This window comes from Ammospiza caudacuta, chromosome 10 (assembly GCF_027887145.1).
Source record: "Ammospiza caudacuta isolate bAmmCau1 chromosome 10, bAmmCau1.pri, whole genome shotgun sequence".
In the NCBI taxonomy this organism is placed as follows: Eukaryota; Metazoa; Chordata; class Aves; order Passeriformes; family Passerellidae; genus Ammospiza; species Ammospiza caudacuta.
Genome location: NC_080602.1, coordinates 19,786,225 through 19,802,884, shown reverse-complemented (window position 1 = coordinate 19,802,884; position 16,660 = coordinate 19,786,225). Strand labels below are relative to the sequence as shown.

Genomic DNA, 16,660 nt, shown 5'->3' with positions numbered 1-16,660 from the left:
ACTTTTCTCACATCACTTCAGAGATACTCATAGATTCTGAAAAGTCTAGGAGAAAAGAGTATCCAGTTATTTCTGATGACAGGTATTTTTCTGTGGGTCTGCACAGTCTGTTAGAAGTCTCTGTCTCAACATTAGCTCTCCTCATTGATGGGTTGCACTTGCCTGTAAATTCATATTAGCTGAGAGGCACAGAGAGTCCTTGTCTGTAGAAATTAGTTTCTCACCATAATTATTGTTTTAATATGCAATAGTTACCCAATGTTTTCTGCAATATATTGGCTAAAAAACCACCTAGTTACACCACTGCAATCCCAGGGATGGAACTTTGCTCTGATTCCCATTCTCCATTGGATCCCTGTGTGCAAGCTAAAGTAGAAGCAGCCACTGGGGAAGGAAATTAAATGGGGGTCAGTAAAGTCTGGCAGGATCCAGGGGAGACCTGTACTGCATGGAATAAGAGGTTGTGCTATCTAACAGCTTCAGTGGTGTTGCTTTTACTAATCCAGCTATGCTTCACAGCAATTGTTTTGCCAGGAAGGGCATTATCTGGCTCTAAATTGCTCATGGTTAATGTAAGATTATGGACTATTAGCAAGGTTTTAATCAGAGAAAAAATTAAATACATTAGAAGAGTAATTTTGGAACAAGCATCTTGTTTGCTATGCAAGCATTTCAGCAGTGGGCTTGTGCATGAAACAAATCAGAGGTGACTGAGTGATGGCCTGTGGGGAAATAATTAATCAAAGAGAAGGTGACAAATGCCTAAGGGACCAGATCCCTGGCTCTAACTCCCTCTTGTTCTGTGGACTTTCAGGGATGAGTTAGGAGAACAACAGGCATTTGCTGGCTCTGAGCCTCTCTGCCAGTGCCCAGCTCTGTCTCACCCTGCTCTGTTCTCTCTCACTGCCCTGGGAGAGGTGATTCCCTGGGATAGCATCCCTGCTTGGCCCCAGCTGAGTCTGGGCACTGCAGGTTTCCCTGTCCCTGTCCTGGTGCAGTGTTGTGCCAGCTGGAAAGATAAATGGCTGAAGTGGCAAACATTTCTCTAGGGAAACTGCTTCCATCATCTAAATGTCCAAACACAATTGCTTATGTGTCTTTTTGGTATTGCTGTCCTGTGAGAGAAAGCTGATAGGATTTGGTGGCAGTTTCTATGGAATTCTGAGATCTCTGTGGTTAAAAGACTTCCTCTACATGTTGGAAACCTTCTTCAGAATGATGCTTACTCTCTTGAAAAGTTCTGTCCTGTAAACCTTTATCATAACAAGGCTGGGATAGTTCATTCTTCTGAGGGGGTACCATTTAGTATATATGTTTTACACCTAAATGAAGAAGACTAAACCTTGCAAAAGATATAATTTATTAGAATGGGAAGTTAACAGTGAATTTCAGTGAGGTAGCTTAATGGAATGTACCATTTTGCAGGTCATTTTAGCAGAGTTTATTTGACTGTGATGACTTGTGCTCAGAGATTAGAGTATTTACACTGGAGCATGGATGCTACATAATAGAAGTCTGTGTGGTTGTAAGCCAGTAATAGATTTGGCAAGCAAAGTGTTTGTTCTCATGTGAAAACATATTTGTAATAATTTCAACACTAATACTGGGATTTTATTTGAAATTGGTGCTCCTTGCCCCAGGAATGAGGTGTGAAGGTGACAAAGAAGTCTCAAGCCTGTTTACAAAAGCAATTCAAGCACTTGGATGCCCATGCACTTGGTCTCTCCAAGTGACACCATGATGAACAGGGCTTCTATCATGGTTAATACTGTCCCTTGTCCCCTGACAATTACTGTTTCATCAGAAGCATTTAGAGGAACACTTCTGTGGCAGATTAACCTTTGCTGGGGAGGTTTCCTGAGTCCAAGGTGATTGATGAGTGGTGGCTGATGGGAACAGCAAGGAAAGAGCCCAGGAGATCCAGACCTTGCCCTGGTCAATGGAGACCTGACATTAATTTTCTATATTCCAGATATATCCACTGACAACTGATGTGCTGCTTCCCATCTTGTCCCATCCTTATGCTTCAGACTCACATTCCTGCTCTCAGATATTCCAGTAGTGTGAGGGCTGTTGTTCTGTCCAACCAGCAGTGTCCTGATGTTACCAGCATCCAAACCAAAACCAGAGCAGCACTGATTAACACCAGCTGATTTGTCTCAGGGTCAAGCAAAGCTTCTGTCAACAGCTTGAAGAAAAAGATCACATTAAACATAAAGCAAGCCAGCCTGTCTGGAAAACAAATTTCTGCCTCTCTGATAGCCTGGAAAAATATTTTTCATCTCAGCTGCATTTTTGAGCTGCATTTTATGTAGCTGCCCATGTAACTCCACATGAAGATGAATGAGCCCAGATGTGATTTGAACATCTAATTCCTCTCCTCATCCCCCACCCTGTGTTTTTTCCAGCTTCATGCTAAGACAGTCTCTGATTTCTCAGGCAAACAAAGGAATGGAATGAGCATTTCCTAGGTGATGACAAATTCTAATTAAGTGTTAGAGTTATTGCTTTGACTATAAGCCCTGAAGGGTCTGAGAGGAATCTTGCTTTTGGTTTTGGTTCTAGATCCTGAGTTCAAAAGGGAACTGAGGCTCCTATGTGCCATCACACTGTTTGTTCTAATTGTGCAGTGGCTGAGCATAAAATCTCAACACTGACCCTTGTTTTGTTCATGCAGGTGAAGGATGTGGTGGGTTATGATGCTCTGGGCCATTGTTTCTTTACGGAGGATGGACCAGAGGAGCGCAATACATTTGAGCACTGCCTGGGGCTGCTGGTGAAGCCCAGCACTCTGCTCCCCTCCGACCGCGACAGCAGGATGTGCAAGCTGATCACTGAGGGAGCCTACCCGGGCTACATCCCTAAGCCCAGGCAGGACTGCAGGTGAGTGAGAGCCTCTTCTCTTCTCTTCTCTTCTCTTCTCTTCTCTTCTCTTCTCTTCTCTTCTCTTCTCTTCTCTTCTCTTCTCTTCTCTTCTCTTCTCTTCTCTTCTCTTCTCTTCTCTTCTCTTCTCTTCTCTTCTCTTCTCTTCTCTTCTCTTCTCTCCATCTCCATCTCCATCTCCATCTCCATCTCCATCTCCATCTCCATCTCCATCTCCATCTCCTCCATCTCCCTCTCCTTGCAGGACTTAGCCATAACAGACAGCATTCTGTGTATGGGATTATGTAGATATCTGTAGAGATCTGGGCTGTTTGCCCCAAATTTGGGAGAGCGTTTTCCTTGGGGTCTTTATCCTTATGCTATTCAGATGCCTACAGACCTAAGGTGTACTTTTAACTTTTTCTTTATAAAGTCCATTGAGATGGTTCCCACCTAAAATATTGTAAATCTTTCTTTCAAAGTGTGCAAGCCCTGCCTTGTGCTTTGTAGAGTCTTGAACCATAATTTTGCTGATGGCTCAGCAAAAAGTTGCTGAGTTCAGAGTGGGCCACGTTCTGACATTTGTGCTCATCTCAAATAGCAGCTGATGTTGAAAATATTTCAGTATCACCCATTTTGTCCTCAGAACAGCTGAGGTTTTGTTCAAACAGAGACATTTTTGACTTTTAGTTTGGCAAGGGAGAGAGAAGAATTCATGCAATGCTCTTTTTCACATCTGTGTTTGTTTATAAAATACACCTAGTGTCCCTATTCTTAAAATAAGGGTTAATTAGCCAATATGCTCATTTTCCACTGATAATTTGTTTAATAGTCATAGGGACATATTTTTTTTGTAATTTTGAAGACTGTTGCATGAATGAGTGCTTTCTAATGGAAAGGTGTTATGGTACTTTGATCTGCCCTGTCTTCCTTTATGAAAGAATTCAAGATCTGGTCAGAAAAAACAGCTCAGCTTGTTTTGCACTGGGCTCATCCAGCCTGGAAGTGCATGAGTACACCAACACTAATCCCAGTGCAGAGACGGGATGAGCACCAGCTGTGGCTCCATCAGCTTGGGAGAGGCAGGCAGGGAGCTGCTGCTAGGAATTCAAACAAAGGATTGTGCCAAATGACTCTGTAACCTGCCCAATCCATGTGGCTCTGAAGAACAGATTAGGCTGAAAGGCAGGTCGCTGTGGAAATACACTGTCCTTGCCCTTGCCTACACAGCCGGAGGTGGTCTATAAATAATCCAAATTTGTTTATTTCCAGGCCAGTCCCACGCCCAAAATAGAAAAATGTTGCTGTTTTCATCATAAAGTCAGTCAAACGGAAATGCATCAGCAAAATCAGTTGGCCTAAAGCCCCTATCCTTCAGGCAAGATTAAAATAAACATAGGGGTTCCACAGGTTTATATCCTGCAGAAGGGCAAATCTCACCCAGCAGATCTAGGGGCCAATCTGCTGGCTGTAAGTGCTGGATGTTTCCCTGCCTGTTGGTTAACAAATTCTCTATGTCACAGCATGGACAGTGATGGATGGATTGATCTGTCCTCCTTGATGGGAATCTTTCAGTTGAGAGTCTTTTATGTGCATTAGAAAAATGGAATGCTTTTGTCCCAAAAGAAATGTGCAGGAGGGTGGGAGCAAATAAAGTTAATCAATCCCAGCAGCTCTTGGAACAGTCAGATGGGGGGTACACTTGGAAAGCCCTTAGTGGGCAATTCATTGGGTTCCTTGATTAAACGAGTCTCTAATGAACCCAAGGGCTTATGTGGGGGCAAAGTTCTTTTCTGTGACTTGTGCAACAACATATTTACCTTATCATAAACCATGATTGACATCTGACAGCTTCATAGCAGGCTTGGAATTGCAGTTGAAATTCCTCATTTAATATGTGGTGTTTTAAAAGATAAGGCCATGTTCTCTGTCAAACCACAGAGGACATGAGATATGAGAAGAGAAGGAAAAAACACATTCCTCTTGCCCCTGGGCAGGGCTCCTTATCTGGGGAGGTATCAGCCCTGTCTGCACTGGGGGAGTTTATGGGTGACTCTGGTGTGTGCTCAAAGTGTCATTTTCATGTCATTCTTTGTTTTTCTGACCTGCAGTGCTGTATCGACCTTCTGGATAGCCAACCCACACAACAACCTTATAAACTGTGCAGCTGCTGGATCTGAAGTGAGTGCACAAGTTTCTTATTTGGTAACAGCCTAGGCCAGTGACAGTCCTGCAAGGCTGAGGGAGGCTCTCACTGGAATAAAACCTGCTTTTGTGACACAGACATTTTAAATTTGCTTGATTGAGACACACATTAATGTGGCTGGTGCCACCAATAAAAAGAATGGTTTTACTTTTCCTCCAAACTTCTTGTCACTTGCTGTTTCTAGAGCTGGATTTAACAAAATTCCACAGTGTGCAGCCTGAATAAATTAAATAAATGTGACTGTGGAGTCTCAGAGAAGCCTTTGGCAATTATATTGTTGATTGCAGTACAGTAATGGTGCTCTGAAATTTCAGGCAGCCCTAATGCCAATTCCACAGACATTTTTGGTCACATCAGGAGCCCTTATTGTTCTGAGAAGACATAAAAACAAGAAAACAGAGAGGTGTGGTCTTTCCAAAGCTTTCAAATCTTGGGTACCTGTATTAGTACTCCTTGTTAAATTTTTAGGCAACTAAACAAAAACTATTCGATTTTTAAGTTTGGAAAGTCTCACTTATGCTCCAGTATTGATGCCAAAACTTAACCTGAGGCACCCTGAAGATCAGAAGGGTGAATATCGATGTTCATGTGCGTTAAACTCTTACATGGGATACAATGTTCTTACATCTTCATGTGCGTTAAACTCTTCATGTGTGTTAAACTCTTACATGGGTTACAATGTAAGAGCAAGTTCGTGTGTGTTAAACTCTTCATGTGCGTTAAATTCTTCGTGTGCGTTAAACTCTTCCATAGAGCGTTACATGGATCAATGGCTGTGGTTTGTCCTGAAATCCCTGGGTGTATGTTCTTGTCAGCAAAGTCTCAGCTGTCCCTTCTCTCTCTCAGGAAACAGGCTTTTGGTTTGTGCTGCACCACGTGCCCACAGGCCCCTCGGCAGGCATGTACTCCCCTGGCTACTCAGAGCACATGCCCATGGGGAAATTCTCCAACAACCGCGCGCACTCCAACTACCGGGTGAGTCTGCAGCAATGGGAATGGGAATGCTGCCCTCAAAACAAACCCCATCCCTCCCTCCAGCTACACAAGCTATTAGTGCCTGTGCCTTCTGTTTCCCTTGGAGCTCTGCTCGTTTGTGGCTCAGATAAGGCAGCTCGCGGGAGCACTCGCGGCCAGCCGGCACCTGCTTCGCTTGGCGCTTGGGCATCCAGAGCCGCTCTCCCCTCTGCTCAGGCTGCTTCCCTGCCTCCGTGCTCCTGAAATACTGCCTCCAGGAGCATCTGCTGGCAGCCTGTCTAATGATGCACCTCAGCTGCCAATGCTGGCAATTACCTGAACAGATTCTGGAGGGATAAACACGGCTGCTGTGTCTAATCGCTATCTCTGCTGATTTGCTCCTTAGCGTGCCATGTTGTGTTACTGAGGGCTTTAGACTGAAGCTGAAGTTTAGGTGTGTGGGAATACATGCAATTATGAGAAAAGTGCAGCTTTGGAAATTTGCAGCAATTTTGGGGGGTATATGCAAGTCTGGATAGTCCTGGCAGCCCTCTCTTTCACGTGCTATTAACAGAAGCTGTTCTTACCACCATGTGGGTGACTTTGGCTTAGAACAATTGGAGGTAGAGTCTGGAGATGGAAAGAGCTATAAAATTTATAAATATACTGTGATAATTGCATTTTTGTTCTCCTTCAGGCTGGAATGATCATCGATAATGGCGTTAAAACCACCCCAGCCTCTGCCAAGGACAAAAGACCTATCCTGACACTGATTTCTGGGAGGTAAATTGTTTTGCATAGCTTGATTTGGAAAAGACTTCTCTAAAACACTGACTGAAAGCTATGAATTTGCCCCTGGAAAGCTCACAAGAATCATTGCAATGCCTTTGGGGTGGCTCTTTTTGAGGAAAGGTCTTCACTTAGGTACACCTTGCCATTTCTGACTTCATCTCTCCATTCTCCTTTATAAGGGACCCTCAACACCCACACCCTTCTGGTTTCATCCTCGTTCTTTAGCTCTGAGCTGAGCTGGCTTGGATATCACATCTGCTGTAGGGTGTTCCATTGATTTTTGAATTTTTTAGATAAGGAAGAAAATTCACTGCCTGGTCAACAGTCCCTCTGGGCAGGAGTTGCTGCAAGAGTTTCTTAGGAATAAGAAATTCGACTATTCCTTGGGAATGCTATTAATTTTGTTCATTCTTTTAGAACCTGCTTGAACAGGGAGTGCTTATGCCATGCTTTGATTTCAGATTTCAGTCTAGTTCCAAATCTGACACTGCAGTAACAATCACAATTAAATACACAGAGCTATTCTCCATTTCTGCTGCTGTGCACAGCCTCTCTGTGGTCTAATGGAGTAATTTAGAAATAATGGAAACCTCTCTGTAGACTGGATCATATCAGCAGACCTAGTGTGGTCTGGTGGCTTCTGAGAACCCACTCTCTCCCCAGAGCTGGCCCCAGAGGAGGCTGATGAAAGGGCTGCACTTGCATCCTTATATCTCATCAGAGGTTAAGTCTGGCTCCTAGTTACCAACCCCCAGACATGTAAAAGGACTAAATATTCTCAAATTTCATAGTTTCTTTCCTTACAGACCAATTGCCTCCAGTTGCACCCTAACTTACATTCCCCCACAACTGCATTTCTTGACAGGAGAAACCATGTAAGGAATAGAAACCTGCTGAAAGCCTCTGCTCAACAGGAGAGAATGACAACTCTATCTCCTTCTCATCTCTGGGGTGTGGGTTACCCAGACTACTGTAGTAAGCATTACTGGGGTGGGATCCATCTTCCTTCCCAGGAGAGCTCAGCCAGGAGCTCAGATATCAGTTATCCACATCACCCTGGCTAGCAGCTGATGCTAAAAGATGTTCAAAAGGAAATGTTATTTACATTATTTAAATGCTCAGTTAATTGAAGTGATTAATTCAATGGTAAAAGTAGCTGCTAAAAAAATAATTTAAGAGCAGCCTGCTCTTGGGAGCCTGATGCTGCTTTTCCAAGCAGCTGAACACATGCCTTGGGGAGCTGCCTGCTGCCACAGGCACAGTTAGTGGTTAGAAAAGGCAATTTCTCCCCTGCCATACAAGGGCAGGAATGGCCCTTGGAAGGCAAACAATTCATAATGCACTCATGGTTGTGCTCGGGGATTACCCAGCAGCACAAACTGCAGCTCAGATTATTTATTCCATTTTCCACCTTTCACGTGACAAGACTGAACTGAATAAATGACTGAAGTTGGGCTGGCTGGAGCAAACTGTGAGCTAGGCTGGACAGTGACAGAATTGGAGAGATTATTCTGCATTCAGTAACAGTATTAAATGTCCAAGTCAAATTCTGGACCCTGTAGTTATCATGGATGTGAATGAAATTGGAATCCATCTCAAAATATGTGTACTTAACAATGCCTGGGGAATTCATAAGAGCTGATACTAAATCTGTCTCTGAAAGTAAATTCACAGTGATGAAGCTGCCAAAGCAATATTCATTTATTGGAACCCTATCAGCCTGATGCTCAGTTTTAGATTGATATGATGGCTTATTAAGCAAAGCAAAGTGCTATTGAATATCTGTTAGCAATTTGACAGCTTGGCCTCGCTTTCCATGGTGAGGAATGAATTTTAATCTCTGGACCATCCTTTACTGGCACTGAGTTGGATACTCATCTGTCAGGTTTTCTAAGCTGTGCAGTGTGATGGAGGATGCTCCTCCAACAGCAGAAAGAAGCCTCAGGACAGGGGAAATGACAGCCAAGCTCAGCATCACCTTGCTCAGATCCTGTGGCCCAAGCAGTGGCTGTCAGGGAGCAGCTGAGGGCACACATTGCTGCAGTTTCTGCTTCTTTCTGCTTTTTTTCACCAAATCAGGCCAATATTTCATCATACTGAGAACTTCAGGGTCACTAAATCTTGTACGTGTGTCCTGTGTAGTGGGAGTAGTGAAGGACATACTCTCAGCCCCTCTCCAAGATTTTCAAATTCCTTTCCACAGCAAGAAAAATTTGGCAGTGGTACTCATGGCCACAGTATAGCCAGAGTTAGGAGATAAGAATGCTCAAAAGGGAAAACAAAAGGATATTTATCTAAATAACAGGAACATGCTAAAGGATAGCTGTAAGAGATTAAAAATAAATATATCTGGAACTTTTGGGAGCAATAATAAACTTTCCATGCTTTCAGCAATATATCAGCAATACAACACCGGAATGGTGAAAGGAAACTTGGAGCAGGTCTTTACAACTGCCTTGCCTGGACCTTCCTTCCCTTGGCAGCTGGGCCTGGCCACCACAGCTTGAGCAGACACGCTACGTGGATGGAGAGTGGTCCCTAAGCTGTTCCTGAGTTACCATAAAGCAGATGTTCAGGCAGCAAGGCCACCTTCCCTCTCCAACCAACCTTTCCTCTCTCCCTCTGCTTGCAGGTACAGCCCCCACAAGGATGCTGATCCTCTGAAGCCCAGGGAACCTGCAATAATTGAGGGCTTTATTGCCTACAAGAATCAGGATCATGGGGCCTGGCTGCGAGGTGGAGATGTGTGGCTGGACAACTGCCAGTGAGTTTTGCCTTATTTCAACTCTCAGAGTTCAGCCTGGTGTTTATGGCGAGCATAGCTGTGGTTCAGACTATTTATATCGCTTTGCACCTTTCATATGGCCAGGATTGAAATGAAGATGAAATGTTAAGCCACCACAGGCATTATTTTACACAAACAAAACCTGCTTTGTCTGAGCTGAGGATGCCTCAGGTTGTTTCTCTTTGTGATGCTGACCAGCAATAAATCGTCACAATACAGACGTAAATAACTAAAAATAAAACCTAATTTTTTAAAAATATTAAAGATGAAGTGCTTTGAAAAGAAAACAGTGAAATGCACCACCTTTCCTGGCTCAGGCTGGTCACAGATCAGTTTTATGTGGTTCAGTGTAATGCTGAATAAGCAGGTACTGATGGAGCAGACATAAAACTATGCATCCCAGCAGCAAGGGAGAGTCTGGGCAAGTGTGTGTTGTGCTCTTTGAAGGCCATTTCCTGCCCTGGCCAGAGCTGATATTTGTTTTGCACTTGAAAACAGATGATCTGCTGCAGTTTCTGTTTCTGAGCCAGGCTCCTGATATCAATCCTAGCAAAGAGGAGAAGAAGGAAAAAGCCCCTTTAGGAGGGGTATTGTGATAACCCTGGTGGGAATGGCTGCCACGCTGATATCTGGTGTCCAATTCCCAGACAGAGCTGCCTTACCTTGGAGTGACCCAAACCTCCTAAAGCAGCCAGTGGGATAAGCTGGCAGCAGAGACCTGGTGAGAATGGGGCTGTAGCAGAACACTCACAAATGTCATATTGAGCAGTGCAGTTTGTGTTTCTTATGAGCCACAAGAATCCACCAGCTCCAGAGCCAGCAAGTGTTGTCCTCACAGATCCCACTCAGGTCACTGGGACATTTGCATTGCTGAATATCCTTTGCCAGGGTGCTAAAACACCAAGCTTTATGAGTTTCCAGCAGCAAATCTCTGAACATGTGTGAATTGGAGGAAGCAGCCATCAAACTGTAATTGTCTTTATAGCCAGAGCCATTTCCTTTTCTATGGCTAGAATCCAATTTATGTGTCTCATTAACAGGGCCAGATAACTGGTTAATGTGGCCTGCAGGGAAGCAAGGAGGCCATAGGGTGGGAAGGGCTGCCACCTACAGACAGCAGCACAGTGAGGGGATCTGCTCCCAGCCACTGCCAGCATCAGTGACAGACGTGGGAGGTGATGCTGGTGTGAAGACACCATCAAGACTGACTTGAACTATCAGGTCATAGTGGCATTTCTCTGAGCAGCAGTCAAGGACCAACATCTGTGATTTATCTTATGCTGAAATTTCAGCAAAATAGAAAGATACTCTAATTTTTTTGTTATTATTTTTAATAAGGAAGCTCTGATCTCTGTATTCCTGTTGAGCAAAGAGAAGCCAAGCTGCTCTTTTTTTATCACCTTGCAAAGCTCTTTTATGGAAGCAGTTTGTGAAACATGAAGAGAGGGGAACATAGTGTGTAAGGCAAAGCACCATTAAATAATAAAAGCTGGTTGGAGTTGGAGATAAGCATGATTGTTTTATCTACCAGAGAAAAGCGTGTGCTCATTAGACAAGGGGATAAAGTTTTATCAGGCAAGTAAACCATGGCTAGTAATCACCATCTTAACCCCAGCTGGAGCAGTCAGGTGTGTGTCTGCTGCTTCACGTGATCTGCAAATTCTGCAGGATGTGCCAAGAGAGAAACATCTAAAACTGGAATGGGAACAAGTCTGGAAAAACCCAAGTCCCCCTGAGCACTGTACAGTAATTAATCCCTGTTATTCCCCACCAGTTTACCTGTTGTAGTTTGACATGACAAACCAAAGTGACCGCAAATCTCTTCTGAAGGATCTCTCTTCTCTTGGCAGGTTTGCTGACAATGGCATTGGGCTGACCTTGGCGAGGTAAGGGTGGCAGGGCTGGGCACAGGGCTGGGCACAGGGCTGCGTGGCAGGGTTGTGTGGCAGCAGGCAGGGATGTATGGCAGGGATGTGTGGCAGGGCTGGGTGGCAGCAATGGGTGACAGGGATGGTTGACAGGGATGTGTGGCAGGGCACAGGGCTGGGGCTGGCTGTCATCAGCCCTTTCACTTCCAGCCCTTTCTTCCCAGCGGTGGCACCTTCCCTCACGACGACGGCTCCAAGCAGGAGATCAAGAACAGCCTGTTTGTGGGTGAGAGTGGAAACCTGGGCACGGAGACCATGGAAAATGAGATCTGGGGGCCTGGGGGCCTGGATCACCGGGGCAGGACCCTGCCCATCGGCCCGTAAGTTCCGCTCAGCACATCAAAGCACTCCCTCACAAATCCAGCCCAGTGTGGTTTCCCCAGCGCTGCTCAGTTTAATAACCATTACACAGAAAGGATTTAATTTCATGTTTCCCAATCCCAGGGTCCTCACTGTGCAGCTGCTGCTGGCAGGTACATCCTTGCAGGCTGCCAAGACAGATCAAGCTCCTCTTTCCTTCCTTTGCAAGGGGATTTGAGAGGACAGCAAGAGTACTCTGTGCTAGCAGGGCACCTCTGGACGTGTGATCAGCAGTGCTGAGCAGTGAGCTGAGCTCCATCAGCTGCCAGGAAGGTTCATAGAAGCCCCTTCCTAGGCTTGCATGTGCTCATGTGTGTGCTCAGTGCTGTTACTGAGCACAGTGAGCAAACAGCTCAACTGATGCTTTTCTGCCATATTGCAGGCCTCAATTTTGCTGTCAGCAGTGATGCTGGAGACTTATTATAAACTATTCCAATAATGAAAATCCATTCTGCTATGACTCTCCTAATATCCTTTACACATATGTGGACATATCTCATCTTGGATGTTGTATGCAGAAACTCAGAGCAAATGCACTGGAGCAGGCAGGAATTCTCTAAGGGATCATATGAGGAAGGGATCAAATTTATTTATCATAAGTGAAATTTGAAATGTCTTATCTCTTAAAGATCTTAAGCATCTGGTTCATTTAATTGGTATGAAAATGCTGTCTTCTTTACCTTGCAGCTGATATCAGAAAAGGCTGGTAAAGATTAATTAATCTGCCCCGTTAACTCTTCTTAGCTCTATAGATTGTAGGACCTTTCCTTGTTTTCAAAAACGTTTCTTTTATTGCAGTTGATTTGCAATGCTTCTTTCCAAATCCCTTTGAAAGATGTGGTGGGACTTCTTTTAGCCCCACCATTACTCAGCCCAAGGAGTCTGCACAGCTCTGCTGAGTTTCAGGTTTCAGTGCTGCAGAACTCATTTCTGATGGCAAACATGAATTTATTCATCTTTAGCTCAGTCCTTTGGCATTGCTGTTACTTCCTTCCCTGGAGAAGTGCAGGCTAAATAAAGATGATCTGTTCAACACGAGAGAACTTGAGCTGAACTTGCAAGGATAAGAGAGCTGAAAAGAAGGGAAATCCCCTCTCTTCCAAAGCAGGAACTTAGGAGTCATCCTACGGCCTGCAAGAATTGGAAGTTCTGTGGGACTGTGCGTGTCTAGAACACATCTCCTGATGCTAACGTGCCATGACCAAGTCTCTCTGAATGCATTCCAGGGATTTCCCCATCCGAGGGATCCAGTTCTACGACGGGCCCATCAACGTCCAGAACTGCACGTTCCGCAAGTTCGCGGCGCTGGACGGGCGGCACACGAGCGCGCTCGCCTTCCGCCTCAACAACGCCTGGCAGAGCTGCCCCAACAACAACGTCACCGCCATCCGCTTCGAGGATGTGCCCGTGAGTCCCCTCCTGTCGGGACCCTTAGCTTGTCAGAATGACCCTGAGATTGTTAAAAGTCTCTTTTCCCAGCCCGGCGCTTGAAGAAGGAGTCAGAGCTCCTAATTTCTCAGTCTTGAGGTTGTTTGTTGTATCTTATCTATAAAGAATTTTCTCCTGCCCTGCCGAAGTCCATCCAGCAGGACAGTTCCAGGCACTCTGCCTGCCCCCGGGGCGGTGTTATGTCTTTATACTAAAAACTACATATACAATGTTTGTAATTACTTTCCAATACCTATCACCTATGTTAGACAGTGAGCTTCTACTCTAAACCAATCTGTAAGTGCCAACATCACAGCAGAAGATGGAGGCCAAGAAGGAGAAGGAGAAAGGCTGGACACACCAAGTTCCCTCCATCTTTCCTCCTGAACCCCCGTACCAGAAACCCTAAAATCTACTTTTCCACCCCATGATAACTTCATTAATAATCTACCTAAACTGTTGTGGCTTGCTGATCTTCATGTAAGGTTGGTAATTTGCTCCATGGGTCATAATCAAACCCCCAGGTGTTTTGGGCTCTGTGCCAGGGCTTCTGAGCCCCCTGGCAGGTGTCTTGGCTGTCCTGGATAGCCAGAGGAATGTCCTGGGTCCTGACACCCTCCCAGACAGCCCTCCCTGCCTTGGAGATAGAGCTGTGAGCAAAAAGCAGAAAATCTTGCCCATTGTCTTTGCCAGAAGTTTAACAACAATTAAATGTGACGGGTGCAATAACAAGAAGATCCAAATGTATCCATCAGGTTTGCAGCAAAACAGATGCAGGGATTGTTTAAAAAAAAACCTCATAGCAACAGTGAAGTGAAAATAATTTCCATTTCTGTACGGCTCAGAAACTGAAGAATCAGCCCCCCTTTATTTTCAACAGTGGTATAATATTAAAGCAACAGAAGGAAGTCTGTTCTGAAAAGCCTGACTGACCTAGAAGCACAAAATACTGATTTTGGGGAACAGCCAGTGAAACTGAGCTGATGCAGGATAATTCTGCAGCCCTGCACACTAGGGTAATTCCAGACTCCAGTTCTGCAGACATAAATGAGAGCAGAGTCCAGCCAAAAGGAGTTTGCCAAATTTTGAATTACAGTATGAACCTCTGGGTGCTGGTCTGAGCCCATCCTGGGGCCTGTTCTTTTGAGTTATTTTTGTATTTGCCTGCACAAATACATGCTAACTGTTTCACTGAGGTTCACCTTTAGCAGCTGTTAAATCCAGCTGCCAAACATTACAAACAAATAAATAAATAAAGTGGTTGGGCTGAAATGATTTGTGTTGCCTAATTTTCAAAAAATTAGCAGGCTTGCTCACAGGTCAAGAAAAGTGCTGACCAGTGCCAAATATGATGGGAAAGGCAAAATTCCCCTAAAAGTGTTGGTTGGTCACTCTCACATTGCACAAGGCAGGCTGGTGACATGACATTTATTTATGCTGGATAAAAATATCGGTCAGAAGTTGCCTGAGCAGCCATTTCCCAGGGCTGACTGTTTCCCACATTGGTATGACTTCACATGGCTTGGAACTTTGAAGCTGTGTTAGCAAACAATGAGTGAAGTGGCTCTCGCGAAATTGCCCCTGAACCTTTGTCTAGAATTTTCAAATAAACCTTCCCAGTGGTGAGGCTGAAATTGTGATTTTTGTTTAGCCTTTCCCCCATGGTCAGCAGGGAAATGTGTGTCTGCTCTGCCTAACAAGTCAAACACACCTTTTAAGTCAGAAAATGGGTAAATTGAGCCAGTAGGGACCAAGGGCATCCTTTTCTTGTACTCTAAGTGATGAATTCCTTTCTGGAGATGTAAATTTGTTCCACTGTTTTGTTTAGATTACCTCAAGAGTCTTCTTTGGAGAACCTGGCCCGTGGTTCAATGATCTGGATATGGATGGTGACAAAACATCAGTTTTTCATGATGTGGATGGTTCTGTGTCAGAATACCCAGGCTCATACCTGATCAAAGAGGATAACTGGTTAATCAAGCACCCTGACTGCATTGATGTGCCCGACTGGAGAGGCTCCATCTGCAGTGGGCACTTTGCACAGGTAAGGCTGCTCACCTTGCAGTGTCATTGTCACTTTGGTTTGTTCAAAATTTTGTTGGCACTTTAAAGCTTGACCTGTAGAAATGGACTTTCTTCAGAGTGCTCAGTGTTTGTTTATCAGCATGTCTGCACAGGTGGCTTTGAACATGGGAAATACTGTGGTGTATTTTCTGAAACCTTGGTCTTGGCTGCTGACAGCCCCAACAACTTCTGCCTGAAGCCTCCTGAGAGCTCCGTGGGCATTCACAGATTAATATTCATAAATCCATGGGCTGTCAGCTGGTTATTTTTCCCTGATTTATGGAAGGAAGTGTTGCCCACAGTGTTATGGGAAATGTGCTGATGAGTCGAAATTAGACTTCAGCTTTCATGGTCTTTCATCCTGTGTGTGACCACCAAACCATTCTTCCCACCACAGGAGCCCTGAGTGCTGCTGCCATGAGAGCCCTCACTTTCCTCTGCTGAGAGGGCCTGGTTTTGTCTTGTGTTTTGCAACAGTTGGGGTTTTTTTGTGTGCAGTGCCCCTACAGCCAATTTCTAACCACTGAGCTGGGTTTCAGGCTTCTGAAAGCCAGACAGAAGGATCCTTGTTCAGCACAAGTCAGATGTCTGAGGCAGATACTGTCCTGCTGCTGAGGGTTGCAGGGTGCTGTGGAATATCTCAGCCCTGTTGCAGCCTCTGGCACATCTCAGTGGAGGAGGAAATGAGTCTTATTTTTTTTTCCTGAAAACAGTTTGCTTTGTTGAAAGGGAAGCCTAAGAAATTGAACATAAGTGCACAGCCCACAGGTTCCTGCCCAGCACACAGGACATGCTCCAGCTCACATCTATTGAGTATCTGAACCTTTCACTGTAGTTCATGAAACTCTTGGTGATCTCTTTTTTTGTTTGGTTGTTTTGTTTTTTTTTTCCCCATCCAGATATACATCCAAGCCTACAAGCCAGCCAACCTGAAAATGAAAATAATAAAAAATGACTACCACAATCACCCACTCTACTTGGAAGGGGCTTTGAGCAAAAGCACTCATTACCAGCAGTATCAGCCAGTTGTAACTCTGAGGAAAGGCTACACCATCCACTGGGACAAGACAGCCCCTGAAGAGCTGGCCATATGGCTCATCAACTTCAACAAGTGAGTGAACTGAGTCCCAGCATTCCAGCACAATCGTGTAACTGCACATTTCTAATGGGTGAGGTCATCACCTCATGAGCTCTTCCAGAAGGAACATGCCTGTTCCTGGAAGTCCATTCAGTTCATCTTTTCATGAGCCATCTCAGGTTCCTGTTTCCTCCCCCAGGAAG

The 16,660-nt window shown here is 44.8% G+C and overlaps 1 protein-coding gene across 1 annotated transcript in view; it reads left to right on the top strand.

Moving 5' to 3' along the window:
• Positions 1 to 16,660, top strand: part of CEMIP (cell migration inducing hyaluronidase 1) — a 76,912-nt gene that overhangs the window by 51,903 nt on the left and 8,349 nt on the right. The window contains exons 15-24 of the mRNA XM_058811175.1: positions 2,678 to 2,883; positions 4,974 to 5,043; positions 5,915 to 6,043; positions 6,720 to 6,805; positions 9,447 to 9,578; positions 11,450 to 11,485; positions 11,692 to 11,847; positions 13,114 to 13,294; positions 15,144 to 15,359; positions 16,279 to 16,490. Coding sequence (XP_058667158.1) covers positions 2,678 to 2,883; positions 4,974 to 5,043; positions 5,915 to 6,043; positions 6,720 to 6,805; positions 9,447 to 9,578; positions 11,450 to 11,485; positions 11,692 to 11,847; positions 13,114 to 13,294; positions 15,144 to 15,359; positions 16,279 to 16,490 — 1,424 coding nt within the window. The remainder of the gene's footprint in view (positions 1 to 2,677; positions 2,884 to 4,973; positions 5,044 to 5,914; positions 6,044 to 6,719; positions 6,806 to 9,446; positions 9,579 to 11,449; positions 11,486 to 11,691; positions 11,848 to 13,113; positions 13,295 to 15,143; positions 15,360 to 16,278; positions 16,491 to 16,660) is intronic.